Source organism: Camarhynchus parvulus, chromosome 3 (assembly GCF_901933205.1).
Source record: "Camarhynchus parvulus chromosome 3, STF_HiC, whole genome shotgun sequence".
Classification (NCBI taxonomy): Eukaryota; Metazoa; Chordata; class Aves; order Passeriformes; family Thraupidae; genus Camarhynchus; species Camarhynchus parvulus.
This window is the reverse complement of record NC_044573.1, coordinates 46,080,089-46,103,643: the sequence shown is the minus strand read 5'-3', so window position 1 is coordinate 46,103,643 and position 23,555 is coordinate 46,080,089. Positions and strand designations below refer to the sequence as shown.

The following is a 23,555-nucleotide window of genomic DNA, read 5'->3' as shown; positions in this document are numbered from 1 at the left end:
AGTATAAAATTCCATGTTTCAGTTCAGAAGGATATGAGCCTAAAATATCCTTTAATTTTATGATTTTTCAATGTGCATATCTAGATGTAATGTTCTGGTTTACTTATACTTAGTGAATTTATTATTTAGATCCCTAGAAAGGAGTAGGAATGAAGCAAGAAGACAGGGCTGAAAACTCAGGTCCAAAACATTCAGAACTAAAGATTGATACAAAAAGAGAAAACCAGTTTCCTCATTAACCATGAAAAGATTCATAACAGCTGGTTTAGAAGTTTCTAAAGCCACTTTTCAATTCTGGAAACATTACAGACTCAGAATAGAAAGAGGGTCAGATCTTACACAAAATTAACTACACCAACTGTGAGCAAAATTAATACCTCTGTTCAGTGGTCCACAAGAAGAAAAGAATTCTATTTAAAATTGGGATGGAACCACTTCCACGCCAGGAGACCAGTTCTTGCTGGTCTGAAAAATGAAATAAAAACCCAAATGAAAATAGAGTCCTGCTACTTACAAACTTTGCACTAATTATGTACAACTCAGTTGCTTTCAGCGACTAGTATCCTGTCACGCTAAGTGGGCACGACTTACTGCAGGCACTTGTTTAATAAAAAACAATCTTCCAGACATCCTAGAAAGCTTATTGTTAAGGCTTCTGAATTGGCCTAGAAGTTACAGCTTATATACAGAGTTTACTTGTGCTTTATGTCTTTGCAGATACCAGCGCTTAATTTTTAAACTGAAAATGAAATGTAGCCAGAAAACTTTATTAAGTATTTTACCAATTTATTTAAGGAAATTACTCTACCCACAAGATTGAAGGTCCCCTGCTGTGTACTTTTCATTGCTTGGCTTCCAATCTGTAGTTGATATTTTCTGTTTTGCAGAAACAGTGTTCATTGTTTATGGGCTGACATCCCATCTTTCCTTAGTTCTCCCCTCTCTAGACTAAACAATGCCAATTCCTTCCACCCTCCCTCACACTGCCTTCTAGACTGTTACTCATTCTTTTTACTTCTCGCTGGACTGTCTCCAGGGTGATTACATTTTTCTTCAAGTATGGTGCCCAAAACAGTACTCCTTGCTACTGGAGAGTGTCAAGAAGAGGGGAAGAAGCACTATACACATTCTCCATAAAATGCTTGTATTCCAGAACTGCTTTATTTGGCTTAAAATAGGTGATAGTTGGTGGGAGCTTTTTGAGCAGTTTAACTGAAGATGTATGTTCAGAGTCTTTCCTTGTGAAAGCTGGGTTCAGGTATAGATTTGTGATCAGGGTCCAAAGGCCAGAAATTTGTAAATATGTCCTTTCCTTTATTACAAGGCATGCCAGCAAATCAGGAGTAAGCTCTGATTTACTGTACAAAATAAAGTGCTCTGTACTTTTAGGCTGAAACACTGTTTCATGAAAAGCAATTGAATTGTTAATTGGATTTTACAATTGGCTCTAAAACTTTAATATAGCAATGTGTTATTTACTATTTATATTTGGTTATGAAAATAGTCTTACTTAATGCTCTAGACCAGTGCAGTCCAAATATTAATTCTAATAATTGGCAACACCTCCCCTACTCTTACTTTGCTGTATTGCCTTAAATTGTGCTGTATTTTATGAAGAGGATTTGGAACAGATCTTAATGAGATTTCCTAGCAGAATTTGAAGGATTTTGTTTTTCAAATACACACCAGAGGTCAGTGGCCTATTACACTTGGTACTGGGCAAACATGAAACAAATTCAGCAAGTTTGGCTGATTTTTTTAAACACCTGTGTTGATCCACAGACGTCAGTGAGTCTCAGGTAAAATAGAACTTTCTCAGGCATCTAGTCTCACAGTCTCTTAGTGCTTAATTAAAGCTGTATAACTTTGCATGGGAAAATGAAAGTGGGGCTGCACATCAAATATTGTCCTTTGCTGTAGAGGAGGAGAGGTAGAATAAGTGTATTTTAAATTACTGTTCCACTTTCATGCCATCATTATGAAACAAGCCTAAAACTTGAAAGAGGGAATGAAAACAGAAATTGTTAGCTGTAAAGTTCAGTAGTCAGTGTTCCCTTGAAGACAAGTAATGACGTCAGTGAACTAACTTCAAGGTTGAGTAAATAAGATTAGAATAATAATCTATAACCTGGGAAATTACAGAAATCTTCAGTGGACTGTTTTGAAGACAGACCAAATAATCATTAGTTTTGGGGAAATTGCTACTGCAGACTATTGTAACTTTTCCAGAAAATTCACAAAATTCCTTCTCTCCACTTGCCACTGCTGGCTTAAAAAGCAGATAAGAAAGCATTTTGATGGTTTAATATATAAATAAATCAAAATGTGGGCTAGGGCAAAGTCGGGGAGTCTTTCATGTTGTTTTTGCTGAGGAAATAGCATAATGACAGCCAAAAAAAACCCACCCAGAAAAAATCAACCCCAAAACTACACTTTGACTACCCTAACTTTACTGTTATGCAAAGCTTTTCTGTGTTTTAAAGAATTGTTTAAAAAAGAAACCTGAGGATATGCAAAAGATGCATTAGTACGAATATGGTGATATTTATATTTAGTTTGTATTTATTCAGTTAAGCACTGCCAGTAGGTATGCTTTTATTTTTCTTCTTCAAAGCCAGAGAAATTTGACTTAAAAATACTGACCAGAACATAGGAGCATAATGTTCTTGCATGCTTGAAGCTATTAAATGTTGTGAAATCAAAGTGGGCAAAATCCACGCTAACATGAAGAAAACTGACAGTCTCTTGGTCTTTACTGTCAGACAGAAATTTGTGCAACTGATAACACTTCAGGATTCTGGCATTGGCGAAATGTGCATGCCAGACACAGGAAACCAAGAAAAACAAGACAAACCACAGAAGCCTCCAAAATTGTATCATTTTTATATTTCAGTGAGAAGATGGATGTTCTTACTGTGACTGACCTCCAAGAAGCAGACTTTTAAGCCAATACAAATATTAGCTTATTTAAGCCTCTGAACATACATATAATATTGGACACAGGACAATCCAGCTTAGTTTTGATCAGATTTTAGACCATTAACTGAACTCTACTTTGCTTAGCAATTTACCTTATTAACAAAATAATCAGACAACAACAAAAATCCCCTAACAAAAACCCACCAAAAATGTTCAATGGTTTCTTGCATTTAGCAACCATAATCTCAGAAGTCAGTGTTCTCTGTATTTAAACTAGAAATTATTTATAAATCAATACTTATGTTATTTAGTTCTACCTAAAACTTTAAAAAAAATGTTCATTGTAATTCAGGTGAACATTGAAGGTCATTGTGTTTGCTAAAGAAAGTGGTTTTAATACACTAAAGTTAGCATTAGCTAATTTAAAATCAACTTTATTGGAGAAAAAATGGTGAGGTGAAATATCTAAAATTGTACTTAGTTTAACAGAATTGGCTAATTGTTAAAAAAAAAGGATGCTAATAGCTGCTAATTGACCTCAAAACATCCTTAATCACATGCATTCATAAAAATGACTCTACTGTATTGATTTGTGCGAGAAGGAATGAAAAGATTTAAGCAGAAATACTCAGTTGAATTTGGACAAGTCACCTATAGTTTTAAAACCATGTCTGGATTTGGATGATCACACTCTCACATTAGTTCTCTGTGATACTGCATATTTATAGATCATATGAGAATTCTGATGAAGGAATGGCCAGCCAGCACTTTCAAAAGTGAAGCTCGATTAGACCACCATCAGTAAATTTAGTTTTTCTGGGCCAGATTTACCCTTTTAATGTAGTTTAGCAATGCCATAAATTTTGTAAAAATACTCTGAAGTCCTGCTGATAAAATTAGAAATATTAGTTATAGATATTAAAAGGTATATTTACTATTTTATGAGATTATAAAGCAAGCAACACACAGTCATGCCTTGTTTGCCATTTGCTTTCAATTCTTCCTACTCACTTGTTTTCCAACTATTAAGCTTTTAAATGCCTGCTTTTTTAAAATCACCAAACTCTCTTTCCTCTGTGTTTTTTTTCCTTTTTCTTTTCATGGTGTTATATTTTATCCTCCCCATGCCATCATAACCTGTAATATTTTCTCCTATTCTGATATGTAATAATTTTTACTATGGAATATTACCCTACCCTATTAAACTCAGGAATGAAGTCTTGCACCAATTCATTTGCATTTATGTTCTTGTACCTTCCACAGAGCAAACACCAACACAATAACTCTCCATTAGAAGTATAAAACTTAAATGCTATTATATGCTTACACATGTTACATGTTTACATGTAATGTATCAGATGCCTCTATTCCTGAAAAGAATCCTCTGAAATGTGAAGTCAGTACCCAAGACCTCAAAAACACAGATCAGGAACTATACAGAAGTATTTTTAAGAAATCTGCTTTAAGAACATACAGTGTAGCTTGCACATAAGACAATCCCTTAAAATCACCTGTCCTTGATAGCACAAAAACAAGTGGTTTGTCTCTTATGATGATCCACTAAAGCAGGAACAAGTGGCCCTTTGACTCTGAAGAGGCAGGAAAAAGGCAAGGATGTACTGTACTAAAAACCTTGCAACTCCAACACCAATAAATAAGCAATGGATGAAAACAGACTGTTTTTCTGTTTTCCCTTCAAAGACTCATTCTGTAATTTTTATTATATTTGTAGGAGCACATAAAAATTCATCCCAGGCAACAGTTCTATGACTGGAAACACAAACATTTATCCCTGGCCTACATTTGTAATATCCTACCTGAGACAGTCCTCTCTGAAGATCAACATTAAAATATTGCTTTTCAGTGGTAGGGATTTTCTGGCGGTGCACATAGGAGAGAAAGCCTGTCCTAGACCATCGTTGCTTCAATTCCTTGTATCCCATACCTTCAACACAAATGTAGAAATAAGAGGGCTGATCCCACAAATTTGAGGATCAAATTTTTTCTTTTAAGCAGCTTCTTTGTAATTTAATTCAGGTGATCACTTCAGTTTCATAGATGGAAATTCTCTTAAGAGAGAAAATAAAAAAGTACATTGCAACCTAAAAACCTCTGCCTCTCATAGGTAATTTCAAACTTGAAACTCTTGCAAAAAGCTCAAAGGCTGAGGGAAAGCATTAATTTCAGGAATAGAAACTATATTTCACAGGTTAAGATATCTTTTTGTACCTTCATCTGCTGCAGAAATACTATCCACTCCTAAAAATAGGAAAGTTCCAAACATACCTTTAACAGTGACTCAAATCCTGATTTGCAGGGTAAAAATCTGAAATCCCATCATGCTATTTCATGGTAATTGAGTCAAACACAGCAAGGGCTCCAGTCTCTTTCTTTAGTTGAACACTGAAGCATGGCCTGTTGTGATGACAATGCTATTTTGTAACCTTACCTCTGAGGACTGGCATTTTGGGTGTCTGTTCTTAGAAAAGAATATAAATGTGAAACAGACATGTTAAACAGAAGAATACATGTTAATTTTTTGGATTGCATTCTATTAATGTGGCAATTTGGGGACCAGATATTTGTGATATTCCTTTCTGCACTTCCTTTCCCCAGTTATTCCTACCGCCAACATGACTGAACCAAACAGAAAGCCAACTGTCTAGAGAGCAAATCTTACCTTACAGGGAAAAGAAACAGTTATCAGACTGCTGGAAGTATACTGCAGACTGTCATGCACACTTAACAGCAGTTTTAAACCTGTAGTGAAGCCAGATTAGCCTCAAGAGGAAAAAAGAAAGTGGCAAAAAATATCAATTATTACAAATTAAGACACAAACTTTTTCTGCTGCTCTTGTAGCAACTTGGATTGTATGAGACATACAAATGCCCAGGGACAACTGAAAGTGTTTGGAGAAAAATTTAGCGTGGGGACTTTGAGTAAGAGAACAGAGAAATATGAATTATTTTATTCCAGTCAGTATAGAACTGTACCTTTGAATTCATGCTTTAATAAAAGAGATGATAAATCACTAGTCAGACTAAAGTACATTGCTGGTTTTCAAAGCATCTTTTATATATTGATGAAATATCCAAAGGTAAATTTTGACAATGATTAAAAATCCATCCCATCATGAACAGCATGCAGTTCACTGGAATATAGCTCTCTGAACATGACTATGTTCCAGATGATTAAAGATTTCTTCTTCTGTTTCTGGAGTGAGCTGTATATTATCTTTGATTGGAGACAAAGGATCTGACTTTCTATAAGAAGGAAGTTTTTCATACTCTCTGCACAAAAAACCAAAGACAAAACAAAATTGAAGAATGATATTTTGTGTTTCTAACCACAGGCCTGTAAGAATATACAGGTTAAAACAAAGCAAGACCCATCACCTAACTACCCATTCCACCTATGAATAAGTAAAAAAATAAAAATTTCTGATGCAAGGTTTTAATTTCAATTTTAGTACAAATGGACAACTTCACTGAAAGTGACAGAATGATAGCTGTTAGCTTTACTTATGAAAGACTGTATGTACCCCATCCTGCTTTGGGTTGTACCTGCTTCCTTAACATTTAGGTCTTCTGAATAAGTGTAGTTTTATATATATCCTGTGAGCCTTGACAATAAGGCAGAACAGGTTAGAATCTCACATGATGTATTTGCCATAAGGTAACAATTGTTAAAACATAAGGCTAATTTAGAAACCTCTTAAAATCTGGAAAAAAAAAAGAGCTAAGCAAGTTCTAGCAGTAAAAAATCCAATTTGTGAAATGTGTTGAGAAAAAACATCTCCTAAAAGCTAAGAAATTGTTGCTTACATAGAAGTAATAGAATAATATATATCCCCAGTATAAACACCCAGAGGTTACAAACCAGCCAAAACTGGATGGATAAAATGTGCATGGTGGGAGCCAAGTCTTGCAACCATCAGCAGAGAGTGCCACCTAGGCTCACACTGATCTATCTGCCTGTATTCTGATAAATCCAAATTTATGAATTTTCTCCTTGTGAGCAACCCTGGTCAGACATTCCTAAATACAGGCCAAGCAATAAATACAAAACCACTTTCATTTCCTCCTTGAAACTGTCAATCATTCTTACACCCCATAAGGAAGATAATAAAAAAGTAAGATTTCTAAAAGTGTAAATGCCTTAAGTCATACTTTTAAAACAGAAAACAGTTGTATGTTTATAATAACCTACCCTAAGGCCCAAACTTACTAGAATACATTCATCTGAATTAACATACACTCACCAATATCAACATTTACTACTCAGTGCAAAGAATACTTTTGTCCTACTCACATTTGGTTTCAAGTTAGTGAAAATAATTTTATTTAAATAAGACTTATTTATTCGAAGTTGAGATTACTACTTAAAGCTGGGAAAACTTTGTCTCCAGGAGTTTTTATCTGAGCCCATGGAGATAGTGCAAGTCAGAATAACTACACTTCAGATTCTGTTGTACTTTTTAAGAATAATAGTTGCCCTTCAAATTCAAACCTTGAAGCTATTTGCAGAAAGTTCAAGTTAGAAAAGTCATCTGCACAAGGAAAAGCAACAGAATTTGCAAGAATGTCTCTTATAACCAGATACTCTTGCTAACAGAAATATTCCATTAGTTCACTGTCGTCTTGAAAGCAGAATACTTCTGACAATGAGCCATCTCCAAACGTGAGTGACACAGAGTTAAATAGAAGCAGTCTTGTACTCATATTTAGCATCTTTAATGCAGCTTTTGCATTTAGGTCAATAAATGATTTTTGGTGTTTGATGGCAAACAACGGCAATGATTTTCATATCAATTATGATAAACAAAATTTAATTATCAATAAAATTCAGTAAGTGAATTTTACCTAGAGTTTTTCCTGGTTAGAAAGAAAAAACTAATTATAAAAACATATTTACAAAAACCATGCTTCATGTTTACATAAAGCTTAGGAAGTTATAAATGCTATGTAGAAAATATCTAATCTTGCACTGTTATCCTTACTGAATTGTATGGAGAACATGTATAGAGTCTGCTTTGAAAATTGTTTCTTTGGGAAAAAAGCATGCGGTGTACTAAGTAAAGGGTTAAAGCAACTCACCTTTTAAATTGGAAGCTTTTCCAGAGTTCCCCAATAGTGGATTGCAGCCCCAGCTTATTTTCAGTATCACAGTCCTTTCTCTTCTGCACAGGTGACAGTTTCCTGCTTAGTCCACTTACTTTAGCAGGTATCAATGGCTTGAGCTTTGTTACCATATGTGACCTTATATTACTGGATTTACGTAATCCAGGAACCTGTGGGATTTTAACATTGCAGTATAAATGGTTAAAATGACAATCTGCAAGCAACAGATATCATGCTGCAAAGCTTATAATCAAAAAAATAAAGTGTTTTACATTGTGTTGAGATAATGCAATCTGAAATGCCACAATGAAGTATATTTAGATAGTTTATAATCTAAAAAATGGTATCTCAAACACATGACATACTGCAGCTGTAAGAACTAGCAAACCCACTTCCATAAGTCTTAATATTAAGGTTGTAAATACTAATTTATTTTGAATTCAGTTTTTAAAACCTAATGAATAGTTACTTTTACACCTGTTTGAAGACTATTTGTTGTGCTCCCATGTAATGCCATCTTTTAGAATTTTAAGAGCATCAACTCTCTGGTATCAATCCCTGTGAATTCCACTCAGATTTCATGAAGAGGGAGCCATAAGCAAGGGCACAGGTAACAGTACGATGACCCCAACGATTATTAGACCTCTAGCTGGACTTTCTCATCCAATTTCTATACCAGGAGCTCAGAAAAGCAGTGCTTGGCCAGAATCTCTCTCTTAAATATAACCAGACCAACCAGACTTAAATTGGAACATCTCAGCAGCCTCTTCTTCAAAGAGAATTCATAGCTTAGGTCTTTTGAAACATCATGGCATTTTGCCATCCCCCCACCACACACATTTGTTATATATTTTTTTGCATCTCAAATACTGTGCTCAGTTTTGGCCTCTGTCTACAAGAAAGACATTGAGGTACTGGAATGAGTCCAGAGACAAGCAATAGAGCTGGTGAAAGGTCTGGAGCACAAGTCTGATGAAGAGCAGCTGAGGGAGATGGGAGTGTTCAGCCTGGAGAAAAGGAGGCTCAGGAGCGACCTCATCACTCCCTACAACTGCCTGAAGGGAAGGTGTAGCCAGGTGGGGGTTGGCCTCTTCTTCCAGGCAACTACTAATAGGACATGAGGAAATGGCCTCAAGTTGCACCAGGGGAGATTTAGATTGGATATTAAGAAAAACTTCTTCCTGCAAAGGGTTATAAAGTATTGGATCAGGCTGCCCAGAGAAGTGGCAGGATCACAATTCTTGGAAGTGTTCAAAAATTGTGTGGATATGGCACTTCAGGATACAGTTTGATGGTGAATGTGGTAGTGCTGGATTGACAGCTAGACCTGACTGCACAGGTCTTTTCCAACTTTAATGATTCTATGATTCTATTATTGAAATTGCATTGGCTCTACCTAAATATATTAAGCAGACCTTGGTATTCCAAGGAGGGAAAAAAAGTGTTTAGAATGTAAGCTAAAAATTGGAACAAGAATACTAGGAAGAATAAAATAAAATCTTAAAACTGCCTGCTTTATAATATTTTGCTTTTTATCTATCACCTTCGTATTTTTGCAGCACGTGAAGGCACCTAAATCCTATGTATCCCTGTAGTACTGAATTACATCTGAGTTAGAACTTAATTTAGCTAACCCGAAAGTAGGCTAAGAAATTTAAAGCCAGAGCAGAATGCTCTTTTCTGTTATCAGTATTAGACTCTTTGCAGAGCTCACAGCAATTGTGAAAAATAATTAGCAGTAAAAAGCGCAGCTGAAATAGTATCATAGGAAAAAACTTGAGGTCTTAGGGAGCTCTTTATCACATAGACATTTCTTAGCAAAAAGCTTCTACTAGCTTTGATATTAGAATTGAGTAGGTAGTACTTCATATTTTGGATTGGAACCACTGTAAGAGCTGACAAACTTTTCAGATTGCCTCCCCCAGTTATTAAATTTCCCTAAGTAAATCTACATAGCTGATACTGAACTTAACAAAATCAGAGGAAATTATGCATTATGTGATTAACTGCTTCTTCCCTAAATCTGGAACTCATTTTCCCCTTTGGTACCTTCTGCTGTATTTAACACCAGCACACACGTCTCTTTTTTTACACTTGCAGGACCCTAATAAACATTCTAACAAGATTTTAATAAATTCTAAGAGAAAACTGAGCCAAAAGTGATGCTCCTTATCTCTGCCTTCGCTCTCCCATGGTCTCACTGGTGTGACAACTCATAGGAGCCCAAGAGTCTAGGTGGGCCCAAGTTACCACATGACTACCTTTTGGTTGTTGTTGTCAGGTTACTTTTCGGCCAAGCCAGTTTTCTGATGTAATTCTTTATAATTATTATTCCCAGCACATAACAGAAGAAGAGAGAATTCATGGCCATGGAAATAAGTGGTGGAAATCCTCCTACTAGCCACTTGCTTTAAACTAACCCTATTGTCCTCAGAGAATAGGGTTAGTTTAAAGCAGTTTTTGTTTTCTGAAGGGCTCCAAGCTTGCTGAAATTTTGCTTTTACGTGATGCTTATATTACATCAGTACTTCCATAATGTGATCCTCCAATATTGAATATATTCATTCTCCCAATATACCTTCCAATGTGAGTAAAATAATGTAAAACATATTAAACACAGCCTTAAAACCAAAATAATGAAAATTCTGAAAGCCAGGACGATTTCCTTGCTCAGTCTTGTTGAGGAAAAGCAGGAAAAATGTTAATGTTTCAAAATGCAAATGTAACTTGCTCCTTAACAAATAAGTTCCTAGCAATAACCACAAGATGTCACTATTTTACAAAACACATAGTAATCTTGTCCAGCAGAGAGAAGCTTGTGATTTTTAGTCTGTCTACAAGAAAACTTATTAGGGGGCATATATAGAAAACATCTGCCTCTTACATCTTTTGGCCAATTTTAATGACAACACCGAAGAAATCAGAGCTGTTAAAGTCTTAGATGTTATCAACTGGACAAACATATTAAGCTGTTAGAAATGTTCCACAGACAAGGAACATAAGTTTATTCTCATACATACAAGCAAACACAGAGAAGTCAAATTACCGTTGCATCTTGTGACTGTATCCGGACTGTGAACATTACTGCAATTTATATCATAAATCCTGAAATGGATTTTCTTGCCTTACTTTATACTGAAGTGTTTAAAATCCCCAAACAAGTTGCAGCTCTGTTATCAACTATAGGTGGTTATATTTCACCCCAGCTCCAGGGTAGATGAACAAGAATAAAGCTTTGTCTTGTCAACATTTACATTGCTTAAGTCTTTCACTGCAAGTTCTAAAATGAGCTAGTAGAAACTGATTTTCAGAGTTTAGTAAAGCTCATAAAATTAGAAGAATTCTTACCTTGGTCTTTATGATTGTATTTTTTTTGTTAGTTTGAACAGCAGAAAATAGCACAGACAGAGAACACTGATCATCATTCGGTTTTGAACTAGAATCAGATTCCTTCAAGAGAAAATTGATCTGGTTTTAAAACAGGTTTTCTTTTTGTAAACACAATATATGCTTTCATAGCTACATGTATATACTTTCAGCTATAATGTTTTCAGCACCTCTAAGAACTCATACAAAAACCTGGCTTTTAGCAAGCAACACTACAAAGGCATGCATATGCTTCTGAAAGCACTTCAGGGACTAAAAGCAGAGAACAAAAGGTTGCCTACCAGGTGTTTTTATGAGGCACTGCAGTGATAGCAGCAGAAAACTCAAAACAAACTAAAACCAGAGAACAGATTTTATTTAAGCTAGTATGTCAATCCATTCTGTACAATGATGTTAAGCATTGACAAGAATATGATCATCCTGTGATTCTATTTAGAGATAAGTTTTGTTAGCACAAGCTACATCATCTGTAGGCACCATTCTGAAAAGCAGACTTCACTGAATAATTTCTTTTATAATTTAAAGTGAAAACAAATGCTGAAACAATGTCTAATTCTCTTACCTTTGCACCTAAGCTGTTGTTGGGCACTTGCAGGATTTCTGAAGACTCCAAACTGCATTCTGATGGCTCAAAAGACCCATGAGACTGGGATGACTGTTCCAGTTCTATTAAGGGGGAGGACTCTTCCTCCGATTCATCACACACTGCCTCATTAATCTGATCTTCCTGCGATACAATGCAGTTGTTTCTCTGTTGGTAAAACTGCTGTGAAAATACAGCGTGAGGTAGACCAAGATTTCCTGAGTTACTTTTGAGGCCGCTAAACCCCTGGGAACAACTTTTCTGCATTTCTCCAGGAGGTGTAAAGACAGTCCGTGATGATTTTTCAGTTTCTGAAAACCTAGAAACATCTTCAGCTACATGTTTTACTTCCTGTTTCTGGCAATCCTGCTCAGCATCCTGAATTAGATCACAACCTTCCTTCTTTGCTCTACTGTCAAACATATCTGCATCATTGCAGAAAAACCTAAAAAAGAAAAAAAAAAAGAGATGAAAGCAAGGGGGAAGAAAGTTACTCATTTGCATCATTGTCTCTATCCATCAATTTTATTTTCAAGGTATACTTGCAGACAAATTATTTTGGCAACAGGAAAAGTCCCTCAGGGAGACATTTCACAAAAAAATACCAACAAAAAAACAAACATCCAGAAAGCCTACAAAATTTAAGAATATATTAAAGATGATAAAGCTAGTAGTGAAATACTACAGCACCATTTATCAAAGAAAACAGAACCTTACTACTTTTTTCTATGCTATAGCAGCAGTTCCTCAGAATACAGAGCACAGATTTAGGGAAGAACCTATCAGCAGTGACAACTCTTAATTTTTCATGCAATAAAAAAGCTTTCCAAAACTTTCAGCTCAGAAAGGTACGTTTTAAAACAAAGGAATTAAGACTGCTCTGCAAAATTGCACTCCTCAAAAATATTCAGATTATTTCAGATAAAAATTACCCAATAATAGACCTAATTGTGATAATGTTTTGTAAAACAAATTCAAGTAGATGTGATCAAATGGGACTAAATGAAAAAAACCCCAAACCTAACAAAGTCCCTGTTCTCAAAGTGATGCTGCAGAGATCAGCAGTGTAAGCTGAATGGGATGGGATAAGAATAGATATTTGTCATCGAGTATGACCAGGTTTAGCTTTACTGAAATAAACCAAAAGCCCCATCAACTTAAGTCCATGAATTCATTGACTGCTTATATATCTGCCACAAATAGCTATCCTTGTTTTTTTGAGATATATCACATGTCCTTTACCTGGAAAAAAACCCCAGCCAATTCCTAATTAATTTTGATACCCAGAGATATTAAATATTTTCTTGAGAGCCACCAAATTGATCACAGAGCTGGAGCACGTCTCCTACAAAGAAAAGCTGAGAGCTTTTCTTCTCTAGGCTGCTCAGCCTGGAGAAGAAAAGGTTCCAGAAGAGCTTATAACACCTTGCAGTACTTACAGGGCAGCCTACAGGAGAGCTGCAGAGGGACTTTTCACAAGGGCATGGAGTGACAGGACAAGAGGGAATGATTTTAAGTTGAAGAAGGTTGAAATTAGATACCGGGAAGAAATTCTTCACCTTATGGTGAATGTGAGTGTGGTGGTGCACTGGAACAGGTTGCCCAGAGAAGCTGCAGATGCCCATCCCAGGAAGTGCTCAAGATCAAGTCAGATGGATCTCTGAGGAGCCTAGTCTAGTAGAAGGTGTCCTGACAATGTCAGGGGGGTTGGAACGAGATGATTTTAAGGTCCCCTCCAAACCAAAGCATTCCATGAATAGTCTCAAGTCTTCACTTCAGCAGTAAAAAATGAACATTATCTGTCTCCCATAAGATAGCGTGCCTTAGCACAAAGGATCCACCATCTCGGCTGAGATGCAATACAGTTGCATAAAAATTTTGAGGAAGCATTCTTCCTATTTTCAGTATTCAGGCCATTTTAGCAACCAGGACAGCACATAATATTTTGCTACTTATGAAAACATGTGACATAAGCATACCTGCTTCTTGTTCCTGGAACAATTACAGCACCCTTCTCTTTGTTTTTCCTTTGTAAAAATGAAGCAAATTTATTTCTAACTCTGGGTAGGGAGTTAGAGCTTTCTTGAGTGATGGAAATTCCTGGAGAATCAAGGCTTTGTATTGCTGACACACTCTTTTGTGCTTGGCCATCATTATCATTCTCCTTCTTGATTCTTTTTGTTTTTGAAAATGAATATTGCTTAAACAGATCTCCATCTGAGATTTCTTCTGAATCTAAAGACAATTTAAGTATCACTGTAAAAGCACATTCTACAATTAACCAGTTATGAGATAACTAAACATTACATATTTACTCTCACAGGCTTAAAAATACTAGTAAGGTCTGGTAAGAAAATAGAGTTCAGATGTCTTTAATGCCATTGTTTTCTAGTACATTGCCTTAAAAATAACTTGGTGAAAAGATAGATGGAGTGAAGGCAGAACTACAATGAAACTACATTTGATTCAGAGGCAGGTTGCTAAACTACCTACAGACTTTGATAAGAGAGAGAATAGGAAGACACCAGGAGTACCAAAGGGAAAAAAAAGAAAGCTCCAGCAGTATAATCAGAAAGCAAAGGAAGCAGTGGAAAATACTTAACATAAAGCACAACAGGAACAAAAAGTGCCTCTTCTATTACAAGCCCACAGTTTATCTGAGCACCTATAACTCAGGTGGCATAGAAGATGAAATAACACAGACACACTAGAGAGAGTGAAAAATTTGGCATAAAGAGCATGTATACAGGGAATAGATGCAGCACAATCTGAGTACAGAAAACATTCTTTATGTTTTCAGTCTGGCCTAATAGCAATGCTAGGAAAAACAGGCTGTTTTAACTTCTTCACAAACCATTTTAAGATAGAAATTAAAACCAAAACTATATCAAAACACAGCTTGTATTAAACATAACCTGAAATTGAAACCACCAGAGTTTTATAGCAAATCAAAGAACATTAAGTCCTGTTGAAAGTCACCCTTAATCATCACCTAGGCTTTAATATTATGGCTTGTTAGCCTTGTAGCTTGTTGAAAACAGAATACAGACAATAACATTCAAGAGTTAAGCCTCTAAAGCCTCATACCATAAAGTACAAGATAAAGTCTTTTCTTTTCCCACAGCCTTCTACTGTTGTTCATATACTTATTTAATATAAACATACCACTCCTTGGCCTTTTTGACAAGAGCTCTTTGCCTGCAAGCTTTAGTCCTTTAACACTAACTATTTTCTCCATGCCTTTGGTTAATGGTTTCTCCGGGAAATGCATTTTAGGAGGAGCAGGATCTTCAGTGGGGCCAAACTTGTATTCTCTGCTCCAAATGCTATTGACATGATTATCACGTCGGTCATTCCAGCCACAACTTCTCTGCTGCACAGGCTACAAAAAACAATTAGAAACCAAGACACAGGTTCATGCTTTTGCCTTCTATATATGATTTCCTGACTCAGCATACAAGGAAGGAAATGTTGACATTTGTACGTCTAGTGACATACAAAAACCTTTCTTTTTTGTTCCCACAATCTCATGCTTTTCATACTTTTTGTTGTGCTCCCATGATGTCTTCATTTCAATATGGCACAAGTGACTAACTGCTCATCTCAGACCAAATTTAAAGTTTAAAATTTATTACACTTCAGGAAACAAATGATTATTCTTGGAAGAAATCCAAGACTCTGAAAATTTTCTCTTTAAACCAGTTACTTCTGTAAATAGATTTAAGGACTTAGCAAATAAGTGTGAAAGTAAAACAGATATTAAATGCCATGAAAAATAAAACTTTACCTTTAAAAAAAATGAGAATTGTGTGTGTGGGAGCACACAGTTTCTGTAATACCACGATAGCTTTCACTGACAATTCATTTGTGGATAACAATCACATTTTCCCATTAACATTCAGACCCACATCAAGTTCTTAATATCTAACTTCGTAATAAAGACGTTACCTGTGCCGTGTCAGGGTTATAACTATCAATTTGTTCCATTGTATTGATATCAACATTGCCAATAGCAATTTGAAAAGCAGCATCATCACCAATGTGTCTGTTCCCATCATAGTAAAGGAAAATATCTGAATGCTACATTATATTTCAACAACAGTACCATGAAAGTTAAAACAGCTGCTTTCCCATTTTTTGGCTAAAAAGCATGGCTAGAAGGATTAATACTACTACTCCTGGCTCAATCTGATGTAACAGCAATTGTAATAGATTTGCAGCCTTTGGCAAATCATGTAAGTCAATATTAACTTCTTCAATTATCTGCAGGAGAGGCACTAACTCTCTCCTTCCTAATTTCTGCAAATGCCAGAGATCAGGTGGCTTGAACATAAAAAGCTAGTAACTACTTTAACAGTCCCCTCTCTTCCTTCATTTTCCTAATCTTACGTTTTGAAATCTACACTGCACAGATGTGGCAAAATGCTACCTTTTCTATAGGAAGAGGGATTTGGTATAACAGGAAATGCTAAGATTAGAGACTGAGTTGAGCACAAACTGCAAGAATTAAACTGGAAGAGATTATAACACACAACACAGGCAGAAATTCAAGACCGCCACAAAGCAGTCAGTTTATATTTAAACTGTCTGAGTACACCACAGATGCAATGAAAATTGTAAGATACCACATCAGCTCACCCTCATTTCCCCATTCTGCCCTTTCAACACAAAGGATACCGTCCTGCATAAGTTAGTGTTTCTGGATCAATATCATCTTCATATGCATTCAGAGGAACTAATTTTCTGTGGACAGGATCAAAAACTAACTGATACAGGAATGTATTATTAGCTCGTGTAAAACCCTGTATGTATTCTTCGGGTACTGTTATATTCATCTTCAAGTACTGCCCCATTTTCTTGATAACCTGTCAAAAAAGAAATTACTCAACTGTTTCATTTTAACAGATTATGTGAAAGGTTAAATACATTTCCAATATTAATTATCTTTGCTTGTAATTAAATGTATAATGTGTGTCCTAGTGCAACAATCAGATTCAACTTAAATGGGGGAAGGAAAGAAAATAGAACTTCATACATTCTTTTCCCACTCAAATTGTCTACAATTACAAAAATAACACAATTCAATTTTTTTATCTCCTTCAATAAATAAATCAATACAAAATGTGATCAGAAAAACAAACTCCTTAAGGTGTATTTATTTAAACTAATGCACATCAAATTTTTATCATTCATCTTATCAGGACATATAAGCAGTATGTTGGTACTCTTAAAATGGAAAAAAAAGCAAAACTAACCAGAATAAACTCTGGGATTTTGCTCAGAGATATATTAAAGCAAATAATGATTTGCATGGGAAAAGTGCAAAGTTCTCTTTTTACTTCCTCAAAAGCAAAACCAGTTACTCTGATGTCTGCTCTATATGATACAAAACATTTTAAAATTAAAAATCATAGTTCTTTGTCTGTGAGGGAAAAAGTTAAAATACACTAAAACACACAAGTAATTTAAGAAAGAGGATAACACACTAAGTTAATTAAACTGCATATTAAAATGCTTTTATGGATTAGATTTACCTGCCTCCAGGACAGACCCATGTGCTATTCTTACTAGCTCTTAACCTCTCTACTCCCTTACTATCCATACAGAAGTAGTTATTTCCGCCCTCTTAACCGCTGTATTTCCTAATACAAGATTTGTTTTAATTTCATACATTTGGACAAGAAAAAAAACCAAATAATTTGTTTTGCATCATATCACACCTTTCTTCCATACGGTTTTCAGTATAGAAATGTCTATATCCATACGTATGCCAAGAAATAGGATTCCCAATCTCTGCCCCTCCTGCACTCAGATAAATCTGTACTGATACAGAAGTTACAGTTCATTGAGCAGTTCTAATAACTAATCTGAAGAAGCAGAAGAAAGCAGTAATGGAGGGAGGGGGGTGTGAAAAATATCAAAGTCTTACCAAAAATTACATTTCCCTTCAAACAGAATATACCCTCGAAGGCTTAAAACAATTCTTTACCTAAGTTTACTTTGGTATTTTTCTTATAAATATGTATCAGCTTGAACACTTGAGTAAGTTTAGGCCAGCATCTTTTTTAAGAATATTAAAACTACTTTTTAGTATTCTCCTCAAAATGGAGGAAGACAAGAACACTCCATATTTTCAGTTCAATGTTAAATTTCAAATATATTGATATAGACTGCCAAAAAACAAAACACAAAGCAAAACTGACTTTACCTTTATAATATCTGGATTGTTGGCTAATTTTAGTAACTTGCATGCTTTAGCTAACCCAATTCCATGAATCGAAGGGAGGTAGTCACAACCAGAAAGAATACACATGTAGCGGAATTTCTCTTCTGTAAATACATTTCCAAGCTGCTTGCAGTTTCCCAGTCGAGTTTGATCTATCTCTAGTCCATTTCCAAACTTGTCAATTTTCAGAAACACCTGAAAATTAAGAGGAAGTGAAAACAATAATTTTCACCCATATAAGGTGGTTCATTGCACTTGGTGGAAACAAGAGAGGCAAAGTGCTATTCTCATCTCTTGTGTTTCCCACACTTGTTGTAGAAGAGTTAATCCATAAATCAAACATATTTGGCAACTTCAAACTCTGCTTTTCAGATATCAGCAAGAGGTAAAGGTTATTAGTTTCTTCCATACCTTTTTACATCCAAAAGCTAAAAGATCAGAGTCTTCCGTAATTATAGCTTGAACCATGCCAATCTTATTAAGATAAGCCAGCTGAGCATCAGCTTCATAAGGAGCAACAATACAATCAACTCCCTGGGCTCGTGCAGCCTGTACACAAACAAGAAGCATACAAGTACTTTGCATTAATTTTCAGTAATTACCTTAAGAGATCTGAAAGCATAAAAACCTCGGCATTAAAAATGACCTTTTTAATCACACACCCATCCTACCCCCAGTAAGAGTCCAATACTTCATATTCAAAAACTCCACTTCAAAGCAATTGAGATCTATATATGGTTTACAAAAACAACCTTTCCTATAACACTATTGCCACTGCATCTGACCACAGGTGATGGCTTTGAACTCATGCAAGTTATATTCTGGATAAAGGAGAATAGTACTGGAACAAACAATACTTTTTGATGAAGATTCTATGACTGCATTGAAAGTATAGCAAAAAACTACAAGAACAATTTTTAATAAGCCAAATTTTTATTGTGTAGTCTATGCTCAGAAACTAGTCAAGGGAAAAAAAAAACAAAAAAAACCCTTGTTTTTTTTGTGTTGCAAAAGTAAAACAGTTTCAAATTCAGTTCATAGCGGTAGGAAGAGATGTGTTTTGTTTGACACATCATTATTTATACAAATGGGCATAATAAACATCAAGCTTGTTAATTGTGCCTAACACAATCCAAGAACATGCAAGTCAATTAAAGAGTGAGCAGGTAGGAATACTTTTCTTTCCTGTATAGAATAAGCAGTGATGTAGCCACAAAAATGAAGAGTAGGATATGCTACCTATTGCAGAGATTTTTTTTGAACTGGCATTATCAATAATGTTGACAACTTACTTTAATAACTTCATGAGCCATAGCATGGGTAATATTTACACTTCGCCCAAAACATTCTCTAGCCTCTGACAGCCTCCCTTCCTGCAACAATTGTTTCCCCTTCAGAAGACTGGCTTGACGCCTCCTAAAAGAAAGATAAAAATATCACCGATCTCAGATTATTTTTCACTTAAAAAACTAACAGCAGAAGGGACTAAGAGAGACAGGTAAGAAAAAGGGAAAATTATAACACCTTCCAAATCTAGGCTACTGCATAATTTTTAAAAACAAAATAATAACTACATCATTGCATTGACAAGGACAACTAGATTTGAATGTTGAAATTAATAATATTTTCTCAGAAAACAGTGACAAATAGGAACTGAAATCAGCAGTGTAAAAGAAGAAATGTACCCACTCAGCTTGCAGTAAAATAGATTTAATGGGAGTTGGGAATATCTGACACTAGACAGTTATTGATTTAGAGGATAGAAAACCTAATTTGCTTAATTTCATAAACCGGAAATTGTTCATTTCACGCTGAAGAAGGCATGTGTCTCATGAGACTTCATAAATAACAACCACTACTGAAAAATTCTCATAGCTTCAGTGAAAAGTCCCATTTATAGGCACCTGAATCCAAATTTGAAACAACTTTATCTTGTTAGTTGTAGAGAAAGATGAGGACAGGAGTGCTATTTTGAAATAAAATTATATTGGGAAAAAATATTTTATCCAGAGATCACAAGTGCGGGCGAACGAAATGCCTCTAATACATGACAGGAACTACTGCTCAAAGGCTTACTTCCTTCCTTTATAAAATGGCTTTCATTTATGAAGTGCATCTCTATTTTTGGAATAAAACCTCTAAGAAGTTTGTTTGATTTTAGATGTAAATGAAAAAATATCACACTACTTTGCAGGGGGGTTTACCAGAACTTACTTCCTAGCTGAAGGTGGAGGGTTTTTGATTTTTTGGAGCTGAAGTGATAAAACTGCTTTGCTTGCAAAGCAATAGTTTGGTACTTACTCTCGTCGTGCCTTTTCCACTTCCTTCTTAGAGGGCAGGGTACATCCATCAAATACCAAAATTGGTTTAATTCCAAATGAGAGGAGCATATGAACAAGTTTCATACAGAAAGCTACATAACTGTATCAACAATAACAAAAGTAAGAAAAGAGAGATAAACTTTATTGTTAATCACAAGTCTATTACACATTTTCCAGCTGCAGGAAAGGAGAACTGTAAGTTTAGGACTAACTATTGTTCAAAAATCATAACAGGCTGTACATTCCCACAGTATCACAAAAAAACTAATAACACTTGAATGCAGTTTGGTGGATTTTTTATGAAGAGAAATAATCCACCTCCCAATTCAGAACTGGGCTGACTGCTCCTCTCTCCCAGACAAAATGAAATAAGAATTCGAGTATAATTCAGTTGATTTTGTTACATTAGGATTCAATATAACAAAAACTTAACCAGTTAAAACATGGATTGTCTTTTTACTTTCAGCAAGTCAATTCACAATGGCCAGGGAAACAGGAAGCAGACAAGCACAGTACATGGCCTTCCTCCAGAAAGGCAGACTAAAAGCACTTCTGTAGAGCTGGAAGTGATGGGGTTATTTAATCTCTCCAACCGTCTGCTGCCTTCAAACCCATCTCTTGAAAAAATATTTGTTGGGTGCTCCAGATGTTATTTATTCCCTTGGACCTCTCATCTTCTTACCTGTAATTTCTACAGATCTGTATGAGATCATTTTATCAGCAGCACAGAACTAAAATCTAATAACTGTTGTAAACACTAAGGAAGCATATTGCAGCGATGTTCAAAGAAAAAAAAATCAAATTTTTTATTTTAAGGACACTGTTTGAAACAGCAAGAGCAACCTCATCAACAGAGGAAGGGAGGAGAAGGAGAGTGGGATTTGGAAGCATTTAGAACGCAAGGATACGAGCACTGAAACTAGATTAAGAGCTACAGAAAAATAACTGATTTTTGAAAGACAGGAGTAAATAGCACTGTAGCTATATAAACCTCCATCCAGATGAATTTTAAAGTATGAAAGGACTCTACACTATAGTTAAGGTGCCAGTCTAGGATCATAGTGCATGGAAACAAGATTTACCCATAAAGTACCTATGTATTCAAATTCAACCATTCCAAAGTTTCCTATGACAATTTCTCCTGACAGTCAATTTTATCCTCAGCTGAAGTGTATCCTACTCTCAGGACTCTGAGGAACCGCCACTACCTTCAGGGGTAGGGTTGGATTGAAACTGCACAGTTCTTCAAATTAACACAAGCAGCAGTAAATATTTGAATCCATTTGCAAAGCACCAACTCTCTCTTGCCTCCAACCAAACATTTGATGGATCCAAGGGTCCCTGGGTGGAGCCAAGCAACAGGACAAGAGGCAGCAGGCAGAAACCAAACCACTAGAATTCCACTAGAATATAAGTGGAACTTCCTTGCTGTGCAAGTAACCAAGCACGGAAACAGGCTCGCCAGAGAGGTTTTCGAGTCTCTTCCTTCTCTGGAGCCATTGGAAAGCCACCTGGACACAGCCCCAAGTAATGTTCTCTAAGGGAGCAAGGGAGATTACATCCTGTGGCCCCTTCCAACCTTACCTATATCCAATCTAAAACAAGAGTTCAAGCCACATTTCCAGAGATGGGAAAGAAATGCAAACCTGATCTAAGGTGCGGAGTTGAATCTGAAATATGACCACAAATTTCTGTGCATTTCCTTCCCTAGAAATATAACTGTGTAAACGTGTTTTAGAAAAGCTACTTTAAGTAAAAACGTAGTATGTTCAGCAAAAAATCTTACACCTTATTCAGAGCACATGTCTCAAAATTCCTCACTGTCATAACAATCTTTGTCACAGAAGTATTTACAAAGTCTCTTTGCATACCAAAAACGTGTCTGAAAATTATATTAAATTTGAAATGAAAAGAATTGCACGTACAGAATTTCATCACAGAAATTATAGTTGACAGTGATTCATGCTAGGAAAAAAAAACCTGACTGATACAGCCTTGGGTATTCTAACAAATAAAGTTTTTGAGAATTTTTTCTCAATAGATACTTTTTTTATTTTACACAACTAGAAAACTGTTTATTTATCGCCAAAAATTTCCATTTCTAAAGAGTTCAACTCAGAATTCAGAACCAATAGCAAGAAGTGAAACTGCTGTAACTTAGTTTTTAGTTCAAGAAACACCAAGTTGAGAAAATTTTAGTTTGCAAAAGGGCCGAGAGTGAAACATAAGAAAGACTTACAAATCCGTGGGCTCTCCCCGGGCCAGCTTCTCAGCACAAGCATAGGCGCCCTTGTGCAGCCAGCAGTAGGTGTCCACAGCTACCGCCATTCCTTTGTATTTCTTCACGTGGGAAGGCTCCGCAGCTTCCTTGATAAACTGGAGAAGGCCCTGGATGCCCATGATGCCGCAGAGCGGGGAAACAAAGAAAGGAGCGAACACAAAGCCGAGCGCTCTGAGCTCTCGATGCTCACTCTCGATCTCGGCTCGAGGGCCAGCTCAGCTCACAGCCGGGGCTCTGGGCCGCGCCAGGGCCACCAGCGGCTCCTAAGGCTGCCCCCGCGCATCCCGGCTCGGGGCCGCCTTCCCACGCGGCGGTAGCGGCTGTACCTCTTTGCGGGTCGGTGCTGCCCAGAGAGTGGGGCGAGAGAGGACAGAGAGGCGAAGAACGCCGAGACCCGGTCCGGCCCCGCCCGCACCTCGCCAGGGCAGCCGCGGCTCCTCCGGCCCGACCCGGCTCGGCTCGGCCACAGCGCGCGGCGGCCGCCCGGGGCTTTCAAGCAGCGCGCGCTGAGCGCGATGGCCCCGCCCCGCGCGCGGGGACTACGATCCCCATGGTGCCCCGCGCGGCCGGGGCAGCGCATTCTCGCCGGCAACCCTCACGGCATTCCTCACGGCCGGCGTGACAGAGACAGAGCTCGTGGATAACAAGAGGAACGTGACATTTATAAACGTTAAATACGCAGAAATCAAAAGGCCCGCAGAGTTTTAACAGGACAGT

General features: G+C 36.6%; 1 protein-coding gene across 1 annotated transcript; it reads right to left on the bottom strand.

The window, feature by feature from the left end:
* Nucleotides 1-1,610: 1,610 nt before the first annotated feature.
* On the bottom strand, nt 1,611-22,957 carry EXO1 (exonuclease 1). Its single transcript, XM_030946033.1, has 13 exons — nt 22,797-22,957; nt 20,538-20,657; nt 19,529-19,652; nt 18,648-18,785; nt 18,219-18,431; nt 16,688-16,875; nt 15,959-16,055; nt 15,176-15,392; nt 13,990-14,245; nt 11,990-12,455; nt 11,389-11,490; nt 8,017-8,210; nt 1,611-6,210 (listed from the first exon to the last, which is right to left on the bottom strand). Exons 1-13 carry the CDS (start codon nt 22,955-22,957, stop codon nt 6,069-6,071), a joined length of 2,418 nt encoding a protein of 805 aa, XP_030801893.1. The 3' UTR covers nt 1,611-6,068.
* Between the last annotated feature and the right edge of the window lie 598 nt (nt 22,958-23,555).